General features: G+C 47.8%; 1 protein-coding gene across 1 annotated transcript in view; it reads left to right on the top strand.

Moving 5' to 3' along the window:
• The window catches only part of LOC121871533 (longitudinals lacking protein, isoforms H/M/V-like), a 55,864-nt gene extending 42,330 nt beyond the window's left edge, over positions 1–13,534 (top strand). The window contains exon 7 of the mRNA XM_042373962.1: positions 13,344–13,534. Coding sequence (XP_042229896.1) covers positions 13,344–13,453 — 110 coding nt within the window. The 3' untranslated portion in view covers positions 13,454–13,534. The remainder of the gene's footprint in view (positions 1–13,343) is intronic.
• The last annotated feature ends 4,307 nt before the right edge of the window (positions 13,535–17,841 follow it).

Here is a 17,841-nt window from a genome sequence, read left to right as displayed (position 1 = left end):
CATCCTCCCTCACACACACCGCCACATCCCTCCTTCCACATCCTTCCCACTTTCACCCACCATCCTCCCTCACACCACACCACCATCCTCTCCTCACACTGCACCACCATCCTCTCCCTCGCCAACACACCACCATCCCTCCCTCACACTACACCACCATCCTCTCCCCTCACACTACACCACCATCCCTCTCCCTCACACCACACACCACCATCCCTCTCCTCACACACACCACCATCCCTCCTCAGACTACACCACCCACATCCTCTCCCTCACAATACACCACCATCCTCTCCCTCACAATACACCACCATCCTCTCCTTCACATTCCTTCCTCATTTTCACCACCATCCTCTCCCTCACACTACACCACCATCCTCTCCCTCACACTACACCATCATCCTCTCCCTCACACTACACCACCATCCTCTCACCTACATTTGTTTGATTAAGCCTTTACAGGTAGTATACTTCACTCTAATAGCCTGGTGAGTGGTTGGGTGCATGCTTGCTTGCTGTGTGTATTTTTTTATCCTCATCATTAAAATCCCTATACCCCCAAAAGTCCTGTGGCAACGGGGACAGGCAGAGATGACTGCCGAGAGTCTCTAGTCAGAGCTCTGCACATGGGTGGCACAGATAAGATGGTCGTTTGTGCACTGGGATCTAGGCAGCAGTGCAATCCAGTCCTATCTGTGTGACTGAGCAGCCTTTTCAAGGAGCAACTCTGCTCACCCCACATGGGGAGGGGGCTAGAAAAGGTGCCCTAAACATAGCTTGCCTAAAGAACCAACCTGACTAGGCAACTGCACCCAGTAAGGTCATCCTTATGCAGTCAAAAATACAATAATAATCACAGATCAAAACAAAAAGAAACTACTATGTATCCTCTTATGGTCGCTGCATGGAATGTCAGGACCCTTCTGGATACTGGCACAAATGAGCGTCCTGAAAGAAGAACCGCTCATGGCAAAAGAGCTGGCTAGGTATAATATCGACACGGCAGCCATTAGTGAGTCCCGGCACCCAGACAAGGGTCAACTCACTGAACGGGGGTCTGGCATTTATGGAGTTGGCTTTGCCTTCTGCTAACGCATCCTACATAGGCTAACTGAAATGCCTGTTGGGATCAACGAGCGCATTATGACGTTCAGAGTCCCACTAAATCACTCGCATCATGCCTTTTTCATCAGTGCATACGCCCCAACACTGGATGCAGAGGATGACATCTAGGAGGCCTTTTACGCCTACCTCGGCAGAGTGCTAACTTCTATTCCCAGAAAAGAGAAGGTTGTGCACGTTGGTGACTTCAATGCCAGAGTTTGCAAGAGATGCTGACATTTGGCAGGGAACCATAGGGAGAAATGGACTAGGCAAGAGCAATCCCAACGGCCTACTCCTTTGACAAGTTCAAGGGTTTGTGGCAACACCCATGATCCAAACACTGGCATCTCATTGACTACATCATTGTCAGAGAAAGAGATCGCCGAAATGTTCTCATCACCCGAGCCATGCGTTGCTCAGATCACTGCTTCACTGATCATCGGCTCGTCAGACCCAAGCTCCCACTTCACGTTGCCCCAAAACAGCGAAGGCAGCAAGCATCCAGAAGAGGTTTTAACACTAAGCATCTGGAGGATCCAGCAGTAGCACATGCTTTCAGAGAGCAGCTCGAACATGGGTTGATAAATAACCCGACAACAAACAACCCAAACCCCAGTGCTGAATGGGATATTCTCGATACTGTCATGACAAAAACTTGCAGAGAGATACCCTCGGCCAGATCAAAAGAATACACCAGGACTAGTTTGATGAAAATGACCTGGAAATTATTGTATACTCGTCTATGATAAATGTGCTGCTTTAACTGACTGGCAGAACAACCCTCAGTCTCGGACCAAAGCTGATATTTTCTGCAAGAAGAAAGTTGTGGCCCAGCGCGAACTTCGCAATTTAATGCATGTGAAACACAGAAACTTGCAGATCAACACAATTTTTCAATTCCACTAAAACATTTTTTGGGCCAATCACTCATGGCACAGGCCCCTCCGCTCATCCAATGGTAACTCCCTAATTAAAGACGAAGAAGGCATCCATCAGCAGTGGAAAGAACAATACCATTCACTGCTCAAATGAAACACCGATATGGATGTCCTGACTACCCAGCAGGTCCTTCAGCACCCAGAGCTGACCCACCTCAGTTATCTTCCATCCCTGGATGAGGTAGTTACTTCCATCAAGCAGATGAAAAATAAAGCCACAGGGCCTGATGGAATCCTAACCGAGGTGTATAAAGCAGGACCTCTGCTTACCAGCCGTTTTCACTCTCCTGGAGAATACAGTATATGGGAAAAGGAGGAAATCCCCAAGCTCTTATAGACGCCTTGATCGTCGATATTTATAAGAACAAGGGAGACCGGTCATACTGTGGCAACTACTGCAGGATCTCACTGGTGTCCGTTGCTGGTAAGATTTTAGCCCAAGTCCTCCTAAACAGACTTCTTCCTGAGGCGGAAAACTTTCTCCCAGAACCTCAATGTGACTTTAGACCATCACGGGGCATCACTAACATAATCTTTGCTGCCTGCCAGATACAGGAAAAGTGCAGAGAACAGCATCATGGCTTATACATGGCCTTCATTGACCTTGCTAAGGCCTTTGATTTGGTCAACAGGGAAGCCCTCTAGCGGACTGTCAGTCGTTTTGGCTGCCCATCAAAATTCATTGACATCGTGAGGCAACTTCACGGTGGCATGAGGGGCAGTGTCCTGCACAATGGCACCCAGTCTGAGGTCTTCCCCCCCCACCCCCCCTTTCCAAATGGGGGTAAAGGGGGGTTAGACAAAGATGTGTCCTGGCACCAACTCTCTTTTCCATTTTCTTGGCTGCCTTCCTTACTTGTGCCAGTGCCAATTTATCTGGCGGGGTGGTATATCCAGTACCGGATGAAGGGACTTTTCAACAATAGATGACTCCAGGCAGGAACAAAGGTGTCAGCTGCTTCCATCACTGAACTTCAGTATGCAGACGATCTCACCCTTGTCACTCACACTGAACGCAACCTACTGGGGATCCTAAACATCTATGCAGATGCGTAATTGCGTATGCACATTTTGGCCTTGAGGTGAATGCACGTAAAACTCAGATTCTCTTACAGCCTACTCCTGGTTCAACCACACCTCCACCATCCATCCAGCTTAATGGTACTACCCTCTCCAATGTTACCCACTTTCAGTACCTTGGCTCCCACCTGTCCACCACCGCAGACATCGATGAAGAGATTCAACATCGGATCAGATGTGGATCTCAAGCTTTTGGCAGACTCTGTAACTGTGTCTTCATAAGTAGGGAGCTGATATTATCAACGAAGTTGGATATGTATCGAGCAGTGGTGTTCCCCACTCTGCTAAAGGCAGCGAGACATGGGGCACATACAGGAGGCACCTCAAGGCACTTGAAAACTTTCACCAACGTAGTCTACGTTCCATCCTACGAGTTCACTGAGATGGCAAGAGAACAAATGCCAGTATTCTTGCTGACACTAACTGTAGGAGTATTGAGGCTACCATTATCCATGAACAGCTCCATTGGACTGACCATGTTACCCGCATGGACGACAGTAGACTGCCGAAGCAGCTGCTTTAGGCACCTAACAAATGGTAAACGTAATGCCGGCGAACAACGGAAAAGGTATAAGGACAGTCTTAAGACCAACCTGAAAAAGTGCCACATCGACCCCTTCACCTGGTAGACGATTACTCCGCACCATAACGTGAGAAGGTGTCAATAATTACGAGTTAGCCCGACTGCATACCGAGGTAGACAAGCGCCAGCACCGGAAAGACGCTGCTGCCGCCCCTCCTGCATTTGATGTAGCCCTGTACACGTGCAACATCTGTGGATGGCCCTGCCGATCCTGTATTGGCCTCTCGAGTCTCCTCAGAGCTCACCAACGAAGGTGACAGCCTTAATAATTTCATATCATTGTATCATAGCTGGATGATCGTTATACCCGATTTCGAGTGACAGCAAAGTAGTGTGTGTATGTGTGTATAATAATTATTAACGGTTTATTAAAAAAGTTCTGCAGCCCGAAGGATGAAAATATAAATTGGACATAAATGACTTTTTACATACATTGACATTGGTGGTTTAACAAAAGCCTTCATTAGAGAAAGGTAAAGGAACATACAGTGAACATACAGATTAATGTTTACAGTGGAGGTCACGTAGATCTTGTGTGCTCAGGTATTGAACAGTAGACACGTAGTGTAGTAACTCCCTCACAGATGGCGTTATGAGGGGCATCATGTGGAGTGGTAGTTCCCTCGCAGGTGGTGTTATGAGGGGCTTGACGTGGTGTAGTAATTCCCTCACAGATGGTGGTATGAGGGGCCTGATGATGTAGTAATTCTCTCACAGATGGTGTGTGAGGGGCCTGATGTGGTGTAGTAATTCCCTCACAGATGGTGTTTTGAGGGGCATCATGTGGTGTAGTAATTCCCTCACAGTTGGTGTCCTGAGGAATCTCACATGATGCTGTAGCAACTCATTCACTACGTGGTGTCGTAGCATCATGGGGACACCACGTGGTCTGGTGTCACAGGACCTCGCTCACTCAAGTGAGTGAGGTGTGGTCCCAGGCCTCCCTATCGTGGACGGATGAACACATAGCTGGTGTTGTTGAGTCTCAGGGGCAGTTATCACTGGGTACCTGGGACCTCACTGTGTGAAGGTTAGCTTGGGTACGACTCAGCTGTTACTGCCGAGTTGTTCTTCACTGACTTAAGCACTGTTCACCACTATTCAACACTGGTTTCATTCCATTCCTAAATGAAATAGTAACTTCTGGCGAGAACTTGTTGATATTTCGGTGGGGGGGAGGAGGGTTCAGGGAGGAGTTGGTATGGACCAACTTAACAGTTGATGCTGCTAGAGCAGCGCCAGGTACATCTTGACCCTTCGGTGGTCAAGGATGAAGAGAGAGAGAGAGAGTTTTCTTCAGATCTTCTTCAGATCATTGTCCTAGCTATTGGGTCCTCAAAACCTTCAACAGACATATTCTTGAATCATTTCATACAGTATTGGGATTTTAGGTTCAATCCCTTATTTATAACCTTGTAATCTTTATCAAGCTCCAAGTGTGAATTATATTGGGCATTGAGCCTAACCAATCCTTTAGAAGATTTTGGTTAATTTTGTTAAAGAAATATCAGTATGCCCTTTTACATTATTGAAGAGTTCTGCCCTTTATCTTTTACTAGCATAGTTCTTAATTCTGTGATGGTTTCACCCAACATATCTTTGTAGTTAAGCATTATTGGGCTGTGATTACTGGAGACTAATGACCAGAGTAGAGATGATGCCAAGAATAATTTATTATGGGAAAGTCGAAGATCAACCTACAGTATTTATGGAAAATAATAAAAATTCAACTCATCTTGGGGTAGATTGTCTGCCTGTTCTTGAAGTTTTTTGTAGCACAGTGGGGTCTTATTTTAGGTGGGTTTCTCATGAGAGGTTATTGCTTATGCGATTGGTTGAAATGTGACTAGAGTTATAGCCGACGCAGAATGGCATGGGTTGCATGGGTAGCGGTATAGCATTAATTTCGTGATCATTTGGTTATTTAGCCCCAAATTTAGCGATTTTAGTAATTGGACATTATAAATACTTACCATAAGTAATATACTGTAATACATTTCATTAAAAATTATTTAGTTTTTATAAAATACAGTAAATCCTCGATTAACGTCGTCCCGCTTGACGTTGTTTCGGTATTACGTCGCTGAACTTTAGAGACCAAAAATTTTTAACGTCCCGGTTATCCGATATTGTGGCTTTTGCGTCATGACTACTTTTTACGGCGCATCACCCGCTCATGTCTGGCTGCGTACGCCAGCCAGAGCGCTGTCCTCACTCGGAACGCCACAGCATCCCCTGCCGACGCAAGCCAGTCTCTGTTACGACTTCACATCATCTGTGTGCTTAAGTGCTTTTGCTCTAAAACTGTACTCTAACCATTTGAAATGGCTTCCAAGTGCCCATCAAGTGCTACTGATGCTAGTGTAGTGAAGAAGCAACGTAAGATCATTACCCTTGCTACGAAAATGGATAAGCCGATTTGAAAAAGGGGAACGTGTGTGGACATAGCCGCTGTGCTTGGTCTAACCCCCACAATGGTGCGTACTATCCGGACCAATGCTGACAAGATGAAGGTTATTGCTAGAAGTGGTTCTTCTCTGAGTGCTACTAAGACGACTCATACTAAAAGCACTGTGATAGAGAAGGTGGAAAAGATGCTGGCAATGTGGATGGAGGACCAGAATCAACGCAATGCCCCTGTGAGCCTTATGGTTATCCAGCATAAGGCCAGATCCTTGTTTGACGACTTAAAAGGAAGAAGGGGGTGAAGGATCGAAGGAAGAGACAGACGTGCAGCTGAGGATGGTTTCAACGATTTAAGCGTCGGCTTTTGCTGCATTATTCATTTTTTCTTCTTTTTAATTCATTACAATACTAATACAGGTTACATTATAAAAATAAGTGTGCTAATCAATATACATATACGATGTGATGGAAGTTATCGAGAACGGGTATCCACTCTCTGGTTGCTATTGCAGGAGGAGGAGAGTGAGTTTGAGGCGGCATAGGGAAGTATTGGTGGTGGTGACGGAGTGTGGTGGTAATGGTGGGTGGTGTGAGATTGTGGTGGGCGGTGTGATGGGTGGTGATGGTAATAATAACATTAATGGTTTATTGAAAGAGCTTGGCAGCTAGAAGACTGAAAATATGCAGTTACATATTTGGGGAATGGGTTTCGAATTACAAATAATATACAAGTAACATAGGTGATACAAATAAGATATATAATAACTAGATGGGGAAAAGCTCAAACTACAGTGCATTTCAACATAGTGACAGTGCAAGAAGTAGTATTTACTGGGAGTGAATACACTGGTTTATTACAAGTTATTGATAATTTTTACAATGGTTGGGACTGGGCTGTTCTTATAGCAATCAGTTCGTGCACGTATGGGCTGGATGCGGTTGTGGTGTCGAACAGCAATTTCGGCTAGGGATCTCAGGTTGTAGTAGGAGCCGGTCGAGGAAGGTGTAGAAGCTTACCAAATTTGCAGATGAGGTTGTGGTGATGGTCAGTGAGAGTCAAGGGTCAGTGTGTTGAGCGCTTGATATGTGGAGTAGGAAGGGGAGAGAATAATCTTGCATGTGATGGTGGATGGTGTGAGGTTGTGGTGGTAATGGTGGGTGGTGTGAGATTGTGGTGGTAATGGTGGGTGGTGTGAGATTGTGGTGGTAATGGTGGGTGGTGTGAGGTTGTGGTGGTAATGGTGGGTGGTGTGAGGTTGTGGTGGTGATGGTGGGTGGTGTGATGTAGTGGTGATGGTGGGTGGTGTGGGTTGTGGTGGTGATGGGTGGTGTGAGGGTCATGGGAGTGTGGTGGTGTGGGGTAGTGGTGGTGATGGGGAGTGTGGTGGTGGGTGGTGTGAGGTAGTGGTGGTGATGGGGTGTGGTGGTGGTGATGGGTGTGGTGGTGGGTGGTGTGGGAGGTAGTGGTGGTGATCGGTGTGGTGGTGGGTGGTGTGAGGTCATGGTAGTGATGGGAGTGTGTTGGTGGTAGTGGTAATGGGTGGTGTGTGAGGTGGTGGTGGTGATGGGGAGTGTGGTGGTGGGGTGGTGTGGGGTGGTGGTGGTGATGGGGTGTGGTGTGGGTGGTGTGGGGTGGTGGTGGTGGGGTGTTGGTTGTTGGGTGTGGGGTGGTGGTGGTGATGGGGTGTGGTGGTGTGTTGGTGGTGGTGATGGGTGGTGTGGTGGTGGATGGTGTGGGAGGTGGGGTGGTGATGGGGTGTGGTGGTGGTGTGGGGTGTGGTGGTGGTGATGGGAGTGTGGTGGTGGGTGGTGTGAGGTAGTGGTCGTGATGGGAGTGTGGTGGTGTGGGGGTGTGGTGGTGATGGGTGTGTGGTGGTGGGTGGTGTGGGGAGTGGTGGTGATGGGGAGTGTGGTGGTGGGTGGTGTGGGGTGGTGGTGGTGATGGGGGTGTGTGGTGGTGGGTGGTGTGGGGTGGTGGTGGTGATGGGGTGTGGGTGGTGGGTGGTGTGGGGTGGTGGTGGTGGGGTGTGTGGGTGGTGATGGGGTGTGGTGGTGATGGGGTGTGGTTGTGATGGGGTGTGGTGGTGATGGGGGTGTGGTGATGGGTGGTGTGGTGGTGGGTGGTGTGGGGTGGTGGTGGGTGGTGTGGGGTGTGGGTGGTGATGGGGTGTGGTGGTGGGTGGTGTGGGGTGGTGGTGGTGGGAGTGTGGTGGTGGGTGGTGTGGGGTGGTGGTGGTGGGGTGTGGTGGTGGGTGGTGTGGTGGTGGTCGTGATGGGAGTGTGGTGGTGGGGTGGTGTGGGGTGGTGGTGAGTGATGGGGTGTGGTGGTGAGTGGGGTGTGGTGGTGGGTGGTGTGAGGGTAGTGGTGGTGATGGGTGGTGTGGTGGTGATGGGGTGTGGTGGTGGTGTGGGGTGAGTGGTGGTGATGGGGTGTGGTGTGGTGGTGGGTGGTTGTGGTGAGTGGTCGTGATGGGGTGTGGTGGGTGGTGTGGGGTGGTGGTGGTGATGGGGAGTGTGGTGGTGGGTGGTGTGGTGGTGGTGTGGTGTGGTGGTGGTTGGTGTGGGGTAGTGGTGGTGATGGGGTGTGGTGGTGGGTGGTGTGGTGGTGGTGTGATGGGAGTGTGGTGGTGGGTGGTGTGGGGTGGTGGTGGTGGGGTGTGGTGGTGATGGGGTGTGGTGGTGGGTGGTGTGGGGTGGTGGTGATGGGTGGGTGTGGTGGTGGGGTGTGTGGTGGTGGGTGGTGTGGGGGTGGTGGTGGTGATGGGGTGTGAGTGTGTGGTGGTGGGTGGTTGTGGTGGTGGGTGGGGTGGGGTGTTTGGGTGTGGTGGTGATGGGGTGTGGTGGTTGGTGTGGGGTGGTGGTGTGATGGGGTGGTGGTGGTGGTGTGAGGTGAGTGGTGGTGATGGGGTGTGGTGGTGATGGGGTGTGGTGGTGATGGGGTGTGGTGGTGGGGTGTGGTGGTGGGTGTTGGGGTGGTGGTGGTGGGGTGTGTGGGTGGGGATTGGTGGGGTGGTGATGGGGTGTGGGGTGGGGTGTGGTGGTGATGGGGTGTGGTGGTGGGGTGTGGTGGTGGGGTGTGGTCGTGGTGGTGTGAGTGTGGTGGTGGTGATGGGGGTGTGGTGATGGGGTGTGGTGGTGATGGGGTGTTGGTGGGTGGGGTGGGTGTGGGGTGGTGGTCGTGGGGTGTGGGGTGGTGGGTGGTGTGGGGGTGTGGTGGTGATGGGGAGTGTGGTGGTGGGTGGGGTGTGGGGGTGTGAGGTGGTGGTGGTGATGGGTGTGGTGGTGGGTGGTGGGAGGTAGTGGTGGTGAGGTGTGGTGGTGGAGTGGGAGTGCGTGGTGATGGGGTGTGGTGGTGATGGGGTGTGGTGGTGGGTGGTGTGGGGTGGTGGGTGATGGGGTGTGGTGGTGGGTGGTGTGGTGGTGGTGGTGATGGGGTGTGGTGGTGGGTGGTGTGGGGTAGTGGTGGTGATGGGGTGTGGTGTGATGGGGTGTGGTGGTGATGGGGTGTGGTGGTGGGGTGGTGTGGTGGTGGTGGGTGTGGTGTGGGTGGTGAGTGGTTGTGATGGGGGTGTGGTGGTGGTGATGGGAGTGTGGTGGTGATGGGAGTGCGGTGGTGGGTGGGTGTGGTGAGTGGTGGTGATGGGGTGTGGTGGTGGGTGGTGTGGGTGAGTGGTGGTGGGGTGTGGTGGTGGGAGTGTGGGTGGTGGGTGTGGGGGTGGTGGTGGTGGTGGGGTGGTGTGGGTGGTGGTGTGTGTGGTGGTGATGGGGGTGTGGTGGTGGGTGGGGTGTGAGGGTGGTGGTGGTGATGGGAGTGTGGTGGTGGGTGGTTTTGGGGAGGTGAGTGGTGGTGGTGGGGTGGTGTGGTGGTGGTCGTGATGGGGTGTGGTGGTGGGTGGTGTGAGGTGGTGGTGGTGGGTGGTGTGAAGTGAGGTGGTGGTGATGGGAGTGTGGTGGTGGGTGGGGTGTGGGGTGGTGGTGGTGATGGGGAATGTGGTCGTGATGGGGTGTGGTGGTGATGGGGTGTGTGGGTGGTGATGGGGTGTGTGGTGGTGGGTGGTGTGGGGTAGTGGTGGTGATGGGGTGTGGTGGTGGGTGGTGTTGGGGTGTGGTGGTGATGGGGTGTGGTGGTGATGGGGGTGTGGTGGTGGGTGGTGTGGTGGTGGTGTGATGGGGAGTGTGGTGGTGATGGGAGTGTGGTGGTGATGGGGGTGTGATGGTGGGTGGTGATGGGGAGTGTGGTGGTGGGGTGGGGTGTGAGGGGTGGTGGTGGTGATGGGGTGTGGTGGTGGGTGTGGGGTGGTGGTGGTGATGGGGTGTGGTGGTTGGGGTGTGGTGGTGATGGGGTGTGGTGGTGGGGTGGTGGGTTGGGGTGGTGGTTAGTTGGTGTGGGGTTGTGGTGGTGGAGTGGGGTGTGGTGGTGGGTGGTTGTGGGGTGGGTGAGGTGATGGGGTGTGGTGGTGGGTGGTGTGAGGTGAGTGGTGGTGATGGGGAGTGTGGTGGTGATGGGGTGTGGTGGTGGGGAGTGTGGTGGTGATGGGGGAGTGTGGTCGTGGGTGGGGTGTGAGGTAGTGTGGTGGTGGGAGTGTGGTGGTGATGGGGGTGTGGTGGTGATGGGGTGGTGGTGATGGGGAGTGTGGTGGTGATGGAGTGTGGTGGTGATGGTGTGGTGTGGTGGTGGGTGTGGGTCGTTGGTGTGGGGGTGGTGTGGTGGGGTGGGGTGTGGTGGTGGGGTGTGTGGTGGGTGTGGTTGGTTGGTGGTGTGGGGTGGTGGTCGTGAGTGGGTGTGGTGGTGGGTGGGGTTGGGGTGTGGTGGTGGGTGTGGTGGTGGGTGTGGGGTGGTGGTGGTGTGGGTGTGGTGGGTGGTGGGGGAGGTGGTGGTGGTGGTGGGGAGTGTGGTGGTGAGTGGGGTGGTGATGGGAGTGTGGTGGTGGTGGGTGTGGTCATTGGTTGTGGAGATGGTGGTGGTGATGGGGTGTGGTGGTGATGGGGTGTGGTGGTGATGGGGGTGTGGTGGTGGGTGGTGTGGGGTGGTGGTGGTGATGGGGTGTGGTTGTGGGTGGTGGGTGGGGTTGGTAGGGGTAGTGGGTGATGGGGGTGTGGTGGTGGTGTGGTGTGGGGTGGTGGTGGTGATGGGGTGTGGTGGTTGGGTGGTGTGGGGTAGTGGTCGTGATGGAGTGTGGTGGTGGGTGGTTGTGGGTGGTGGTCGTGATGGGGTGTGGTGGGGTGGGGTGTGGTGGTGGTGGTGATGGGAGTGTGGTGGTGGGTGGTGTGATGTAGTGGTGGTGATGGGAGTGTGGTGGTGGGTGGTGTGGGGTGGTGGTGGTGATGGGGTGTGGTGGTGGGTGGTGTGGTGGTGGTGGTGATGGGGTGTGGTGGTGGTGGTGGGGTGGTGGTGTGATGGGGTGTGGTGGGGTGGGGTGGTGTGGGGTAGTGTGGGTGGGTGGGGAGGTGGTGGTGGGTGGTGGTGGTGGTGATGGGGTGTGGGGTGGTGGATTGGTTGTGGGGTGGTGTGGTGGTGGGGTGTGGTGGGTGGTTGGTGGTGGGTGGCGATGGGGTGTGGTGGTGGGTGTGGTGGTGGTGGTGATGGGGTGTGGTGGTGGGTGGTTGGTGGTGGTGATGGGGAGTGTGGTGGTGGGTGGTGTGAGGTTGTGGTGGGTGATGGGAGTGTGGTGGTGGGTGGTGTGAGGTAGTGGTGGTGATGGGGTGTGGTGGTGGGTGGTGTGGGGTGGTGGTGGTGGGGTGTGGTGGGTGGTGATGGGGTGTGGTGGTGGGTGTGGTGGTGGGTGGTGTGAGCTGTTTTATTGTTGTTTTTATTCTCTTGTATACACACACACAGTCATTCATACAGAATGTGCAAACAAAATTATCATAAGGTCAAAACATAAGAAAATAAATAATTTCTTTGTGCGCTGCAGTTTGCACAAACATACCTCATGGGGAGAGGAGGGGATCAAGGAAAATCCATTAACGTTGACCCGCTTCTTTGGAGATTGGTGATGGAGCTGAAGTTGCTTTCCATGTCTTTGCAGTTTTTTTTTTTTTTTTAATTATACTAGCTTTCACCCCTCTGCCTCAAATTCACATCATCTCCCAGAATTTTCTATACCTCCACTATTCAGTGGAATATTGCATAATTAACTTCCTGGGCTTTCTTAAAATATTTAATTAATAATATAGATGCAGTTTATGCGTCATTTTGGGATAGTCAAGTTGGTTACACTACTGTAGCAATTTTAACACGTGTTAAAGTACATTGCGTGTGAGTTTCTGATGTGCAGACGTGTACAGTACCAGTATGATATACCCACGCAAAATGAGACCCCGCTGTTTCTCCTCCTCCTTCATGTCTAATGAACTTTGAATTATGTGAAGCTCCTTGGTGAAAGGCTTATGTCAGAAATACAAAGATTGATAATGAAATTCCTTTTTATAACAGAGCCTGTAGCTGGCTAGCTTAGACCTCTTCCCTCTTATATGAGTTTCATGGCTTAGTTGGTCAGGAACTGGCTTAAAGAGTGGAATTGGTCCTGAACAAGATGATGGAACCATAGCTATAGATGCTAGATGTCCTGACTGGTCAGACACAATTTCTATTAGGTCTCCTGTATCTAGAGGACAACTTGTAGCTTATCTCTCCATTTTGGCAAGATGAGTGTGATGGGTAGGGTTCTAGGACAATTCGTCACTGGACAGTTTGTCACCTGGTCATTTCGTCACCGGTACGTTTATAAATTAGAAGTTTCTGGTTGGTGTTAGTTACCATAAAAACATAAATTTCATTATTGCATCAGAGTCCCAACCTTCACTAGCATTAGTTGTTGTTTTGTTTTCATTCACAAACATCTAAATCCAGTATAAACCTAACCTAGCCCAACCATGGCTTCATACCCTCAGAAGTAAAGACAATATTATCTAAATTTAATAAGTATAACATGGTACTTAATAGAATTACTTGGTGATGAAATTATCTGGTGGGAGAGTTGTCCGCCCATTGGTGGAGGTAATTGGGCTGAGTCATTTAAGGACAATGAATTCTCTCAATTGATAGTCTGTTTAAAAGAAGTTACGTAGCTAAAGACTACCAGGAAAAGGGATTTCAGGATCAACCCCACCATTTTGCGCTAGTTGTGGCATATGTGTTTCTCCTTCACAACTCTCTTAAGTATAGGTTTTGTGGTGTCTAGGCAAGATGACCAGTAGTTTTGGTTAATTTGGAATTGGATCTTTATCAGGGACAGCAGTGGATAAAGTTTTCACAGCTGGGAAGAGTGAAGATGACCGCACCTCCACGCCAGATGCCGAGTCCGACACAGAATATGGCAGCAATGATGCCCTCACTTAATATGATAGAAAACCGAAGATGGTGAGCAAGATTGACTTTATTGAGTGAATTATAGTTATATATAATAGTAATAATTAAAACATCTGGCTATTTTATTCTTTGTTATTAAGTTTTCCCCATAATGGAATACTGTACATGTATTTCATTATGAGTTGTATCAATTTACACTAAGTAGGTTATTTCTTTCTAAAACTTCCCCAAATACTTAACTCCAGTTGTGCATATTCCTAAGAAGCAAGGTAAGCATTGCTTAACCCTATAAAATTTCTTCCTTTAGAAATTAAAATATCTTTTTTATTTAATGTATTATTTAATTGTATGCTGTATATAGCTTTCTGAATTTTAGTTATTTAAACCTGCTGTAATAGGAGTCCAGACTTTTGAAACTTGGATTTGCTTGAAAATCTGTCCCCCAAATATGCAATATGTATTGATTTTGCAGTAGACTGTTTATACTGCCCATTCTGGGGTCACTAATCCTAAAGGGATAACTTAAATCTACTCTTAATTTTAAGGTCGCTGCCACCAGACCCCCTAGACAGTATGTAGCTTGTTTAGGTAGCTGGCAGAGCGAGCCAGGCATTGGGTTGGATTTTTCATTGACCAAATCGAGAGTGGGAAGAAGGGTACAACATCAATCATGACTTAACTAATTTATTCTTATAAAAAACATATTGCATCCAGTCACACTACAAAAAGATTTGGCCTTCATCAGAATAGCCACTATTATGTTCATTACACTTCACATCAGTATACGTCATTCATCAAATAACTACGATTATCATCTTCATTCTTCATAACAACCAATGACCTCCTTAACCCGGTCATTCCTTCTTACCATAACACCCAACACATCAGACTGCACCACATGTTAGAGTATAGCATCACATGTTATATTATAGCACCACATCTCGGGTACACTCCACAGCTACAAGTATGGAACTCCTCGGTATTCTTCAGGTACACATACCAGGTACCTCGTTCACACTACTCTTGCAGGGTAAAATGATATGCCACTGCCAGACCTAGAACCTAAGATGAAAACTACACTACAGTATTAATTTAAAATATGTTTACCCACTTTTTTCACATATCCATGTAAACAGGATTCAGATCAATCTAATATGCTGTGAAAAGCATTCGGATGCTGGAATTTCCCCTCAATGGTATTTGTTATCATCACGGAGTAGAATTCTTTTGGTACAGATTTGGGCAACGAAAGTCAGCATACTCCAGGTTGTCCCTTCCTTACTACTACCCCTTACACAATGCTGCCTGCAGCACCGCAGCATTACTTGATCAATTATAACTGCAAATTCACAAGCAATATTTAAAAAAAAATTATTTTTTCAAATAATTTAGATACAGTAATATATCCATTAGCCGGAATTTCTCTTAACTAGACCTCTCCGACATGGAACTGAAATTTTCTTGGAAAATCGTTCCCAAAGCTGAAATTTTCTGAAAAATTCCGGCTTTGGGAAAAATTTTCCAATGGGCACTACGAACATTCAAGTTGCAAACTTTCAGAGATATAAACAAACCTGTCCATATGTCCAATTGCCTGTTGGAAAACCGCAACCGGTCATAAGTTCAATCGCCACTCAATAGATGGCATTGGCTGTTCAGTGTCACCCTGTACCCTAGCGCCATTGTTGTTGTTGTTCCTCTGCTGCCTCACTGTTATTTGTGGTTTTGACGAATATTATTTACCCCAACATGACTCAGAAGCGTAAGAGTGATGCCAGTAGTGATGGTGGTAGTAAAAAGCATCGCACTATTACGTTGAAAACTAAGGTGGTCATTATAAAGTGTTGTGAAAGAGGTGAGAAAATGATAAGCATAGCAAATGCTCTTGGGATGAATCGTTCGACTGTTGGGACAATTTTGAAGGACAAAGAGCGCATTATGCAACATGTGAAAGGTTCTTAGCCAATGCATTCCACGATCATCAGTAAGAAAAGAGGGTCAGTGATCGCAGAGATGGAAAAACTTTTTGAGTGTGTGGCTGGAAGACCAGCATCAGCACAGATGCCTATAAGCCTTAACTTAATTCAGCGGAAGGCCATAATTCTCTTTGAAAACATAAAGGCTAAACATGATGAGAGTGTTTATTTATTATTACTATACAGTACATGCTGGTCATACATTAAAATACCGTTTAAGGCTGGTAAGAAATACTGTCAAGTATTATTGGGGTATAGCTGTCTGTACAAACTTTTTTACAATACTGTATACAGTTTTCAGTATTGACAAGAGTAATGTTGGACTCACGAACAGACCTCAAGAATCTAACCAGTTCGTAAGTAGGGCAACCCCTGTACTAGAAAATTTTCCCAGTACAGTACCTGGAAAATTCCCGGGATAGGGGAGGTTCTTTTTTCCAGGGTTGAGAGAGGTGAAAAAAGGAGCATTTTCTGAAATTTTAGCACTAATTTTCTCGTACAGGTACCCGAAAAATCCCAAGGATGGGATATTTTTCCGGGTTCGAGAAATGGTGTAATGTGCAATTTCTGGAACTTCCAAGAAAATTTTTTCCGTTCCCCGGAAAATGCCGGGCATGAAGGATTTTTTTCGGTTTGAGAGTCACCTCATTACCAGGAAATCTCTCATACCCGGAAGTGCTCTGCACCAATTGTTCCTGCTAACAGAGATATCACTTTCATTTTACCATTTCCGTAACCATGCAAAATAATTTATTTCATTGGGAATTAATAAAAAAAAAGTAATAACTTACTGAGGGTTGCTAATTGTCTAACAAAAACCTTAATTCTACCCTTTCCACACTAACCTAGCCTGTAGGCCTTGTCCCTCTTCTATACTAATAGTTGATTGGTTCATTGAAAATCAAACTAAATGTGTTCACAATTGGTAAGTAGACCTGTTATTATCGAAAATGATGTTAAATATATGGATTATCAAATTTCAAATCATTTCAAGGCATTAGCATTTCAGAGAGGATGTTAGAAAATTTTAAATATTTATCATAAAAGGTCCATATAAATACATGCTTATATACGCATAGTCCGGGAGGAGGTAAGACACTCGGAGAAACCAATCGGCTATTTGTAGCTATAGACTAGGGCGGGCTCACAGGCCAGCTTAGCGTGGAAATACCATAAATGCCTCATCAGTGTCATATATAAAGGTTAAAGCCAAATGACAATAACAAATAATATTATCTAACTTGTTGGCTTTGTTTCACAGTTTTGTAGACTACTAGACTCATGGTACTTGATAGTAGTATAATGTCACTAACCCTTTCACAGCGGGAGGTTACCCGAAGCTGAATAAAATTGTCTGGCGATAGCCAGAATAAAATAACAAGTGCGTGACATGCGGTGAAAGGGTTAACAACAGTGTCATTTGATTCCCCTGATTTTCACTAACATGTCACTGCTTAGCTAAGTTAGGCTCTTACACTGCTCTATGCTATCATTTATGCAGTCAGTCATCCTAAATGTGTACTGTTGTACTGTACTCCATTCATCCAAATTCCATTCCTTCCAAATATCAATTCCATCTTTTTATTCCCATTCATCTCATATTTTATGTAGTTCATTTTTTAATAATAATTCTACAAAACATCCATTCTATCCACATACTCCATGCTGCCTTACGATATCCGCTCTTCCTCAATGTTTGATCATTAAATTTGTAACACTACTGTTATATGGTGGTCAAGTGGATACAGCACTTGCCTCCTGTTCCAGGGGTCGGTAGTTCCATTCCCGGGTGCTCACAGTTTACCCAGCTGTGGGTACATAAGTTTGCAACTTGGGATAGTGAAGGCGGTCGAATGCAGTACCAGCCATGCTGCTTCCTTGTGTAATGAAAACTTAGTATACAGTGTGCTGTATCCACACTGTCCATAACAGGCAGTCATGCCTATGGGACCCACTATCACCTTTATTATACCATAGGAAGATGAGAGACCCTCATTTCTGATTCTGTTGAACCTCATGTTTCCATATTAACTTCCCCAAAAGAAATTATTAACGGATTGCTACATCCTAGTCCTACTCTCACAAACATACAGCAACCTTGTTTTAGTTCAGCACAATACACTGGCTAACTCATTTGCAACTCCACCCACATTATCAGTTTACAGTACAAGAAGGCCGCAATTTACATGAGTGTTCCGTTTTTAAAACCTTCATAAATACAAATTTTATAAGTAGAAGTACATTTTACCATAAACTCCCACTAATAAAGCTGAGATACTGTAACGATACATAAATAAAATGTTACCAAACAATTTTTCAATGGCAATTTTTGGTGTACACAATGATTATAAACCAATAATAGCCTTAATAAGTAAAAACATTCATTACATAATAATTTTGCTTACGAGAAACATATTGTTTGAAACTTCAAGTAATGGTAAA

Source organism: Homarus americanus, unplaced genomic scaffold (genome assembly GCF_018991925.1).
Source record: "Homarus americanus isolate GMGI-L3 unplaced genomic scaffold, GMGI_Hamer_2.0 scaffold45698, whole genome shotgun sequence".
Lineage (NCBI taxonomy): Eukaryota > Metazoa > Arthropoda > Malacostraca > Decapoda > Nephropidae > Homarus > Homarus americanus.
Note: the sequence above shows the minus strand (reverse complement) of the source record. Positions and strands in the feature narration are given on the sequence as shown.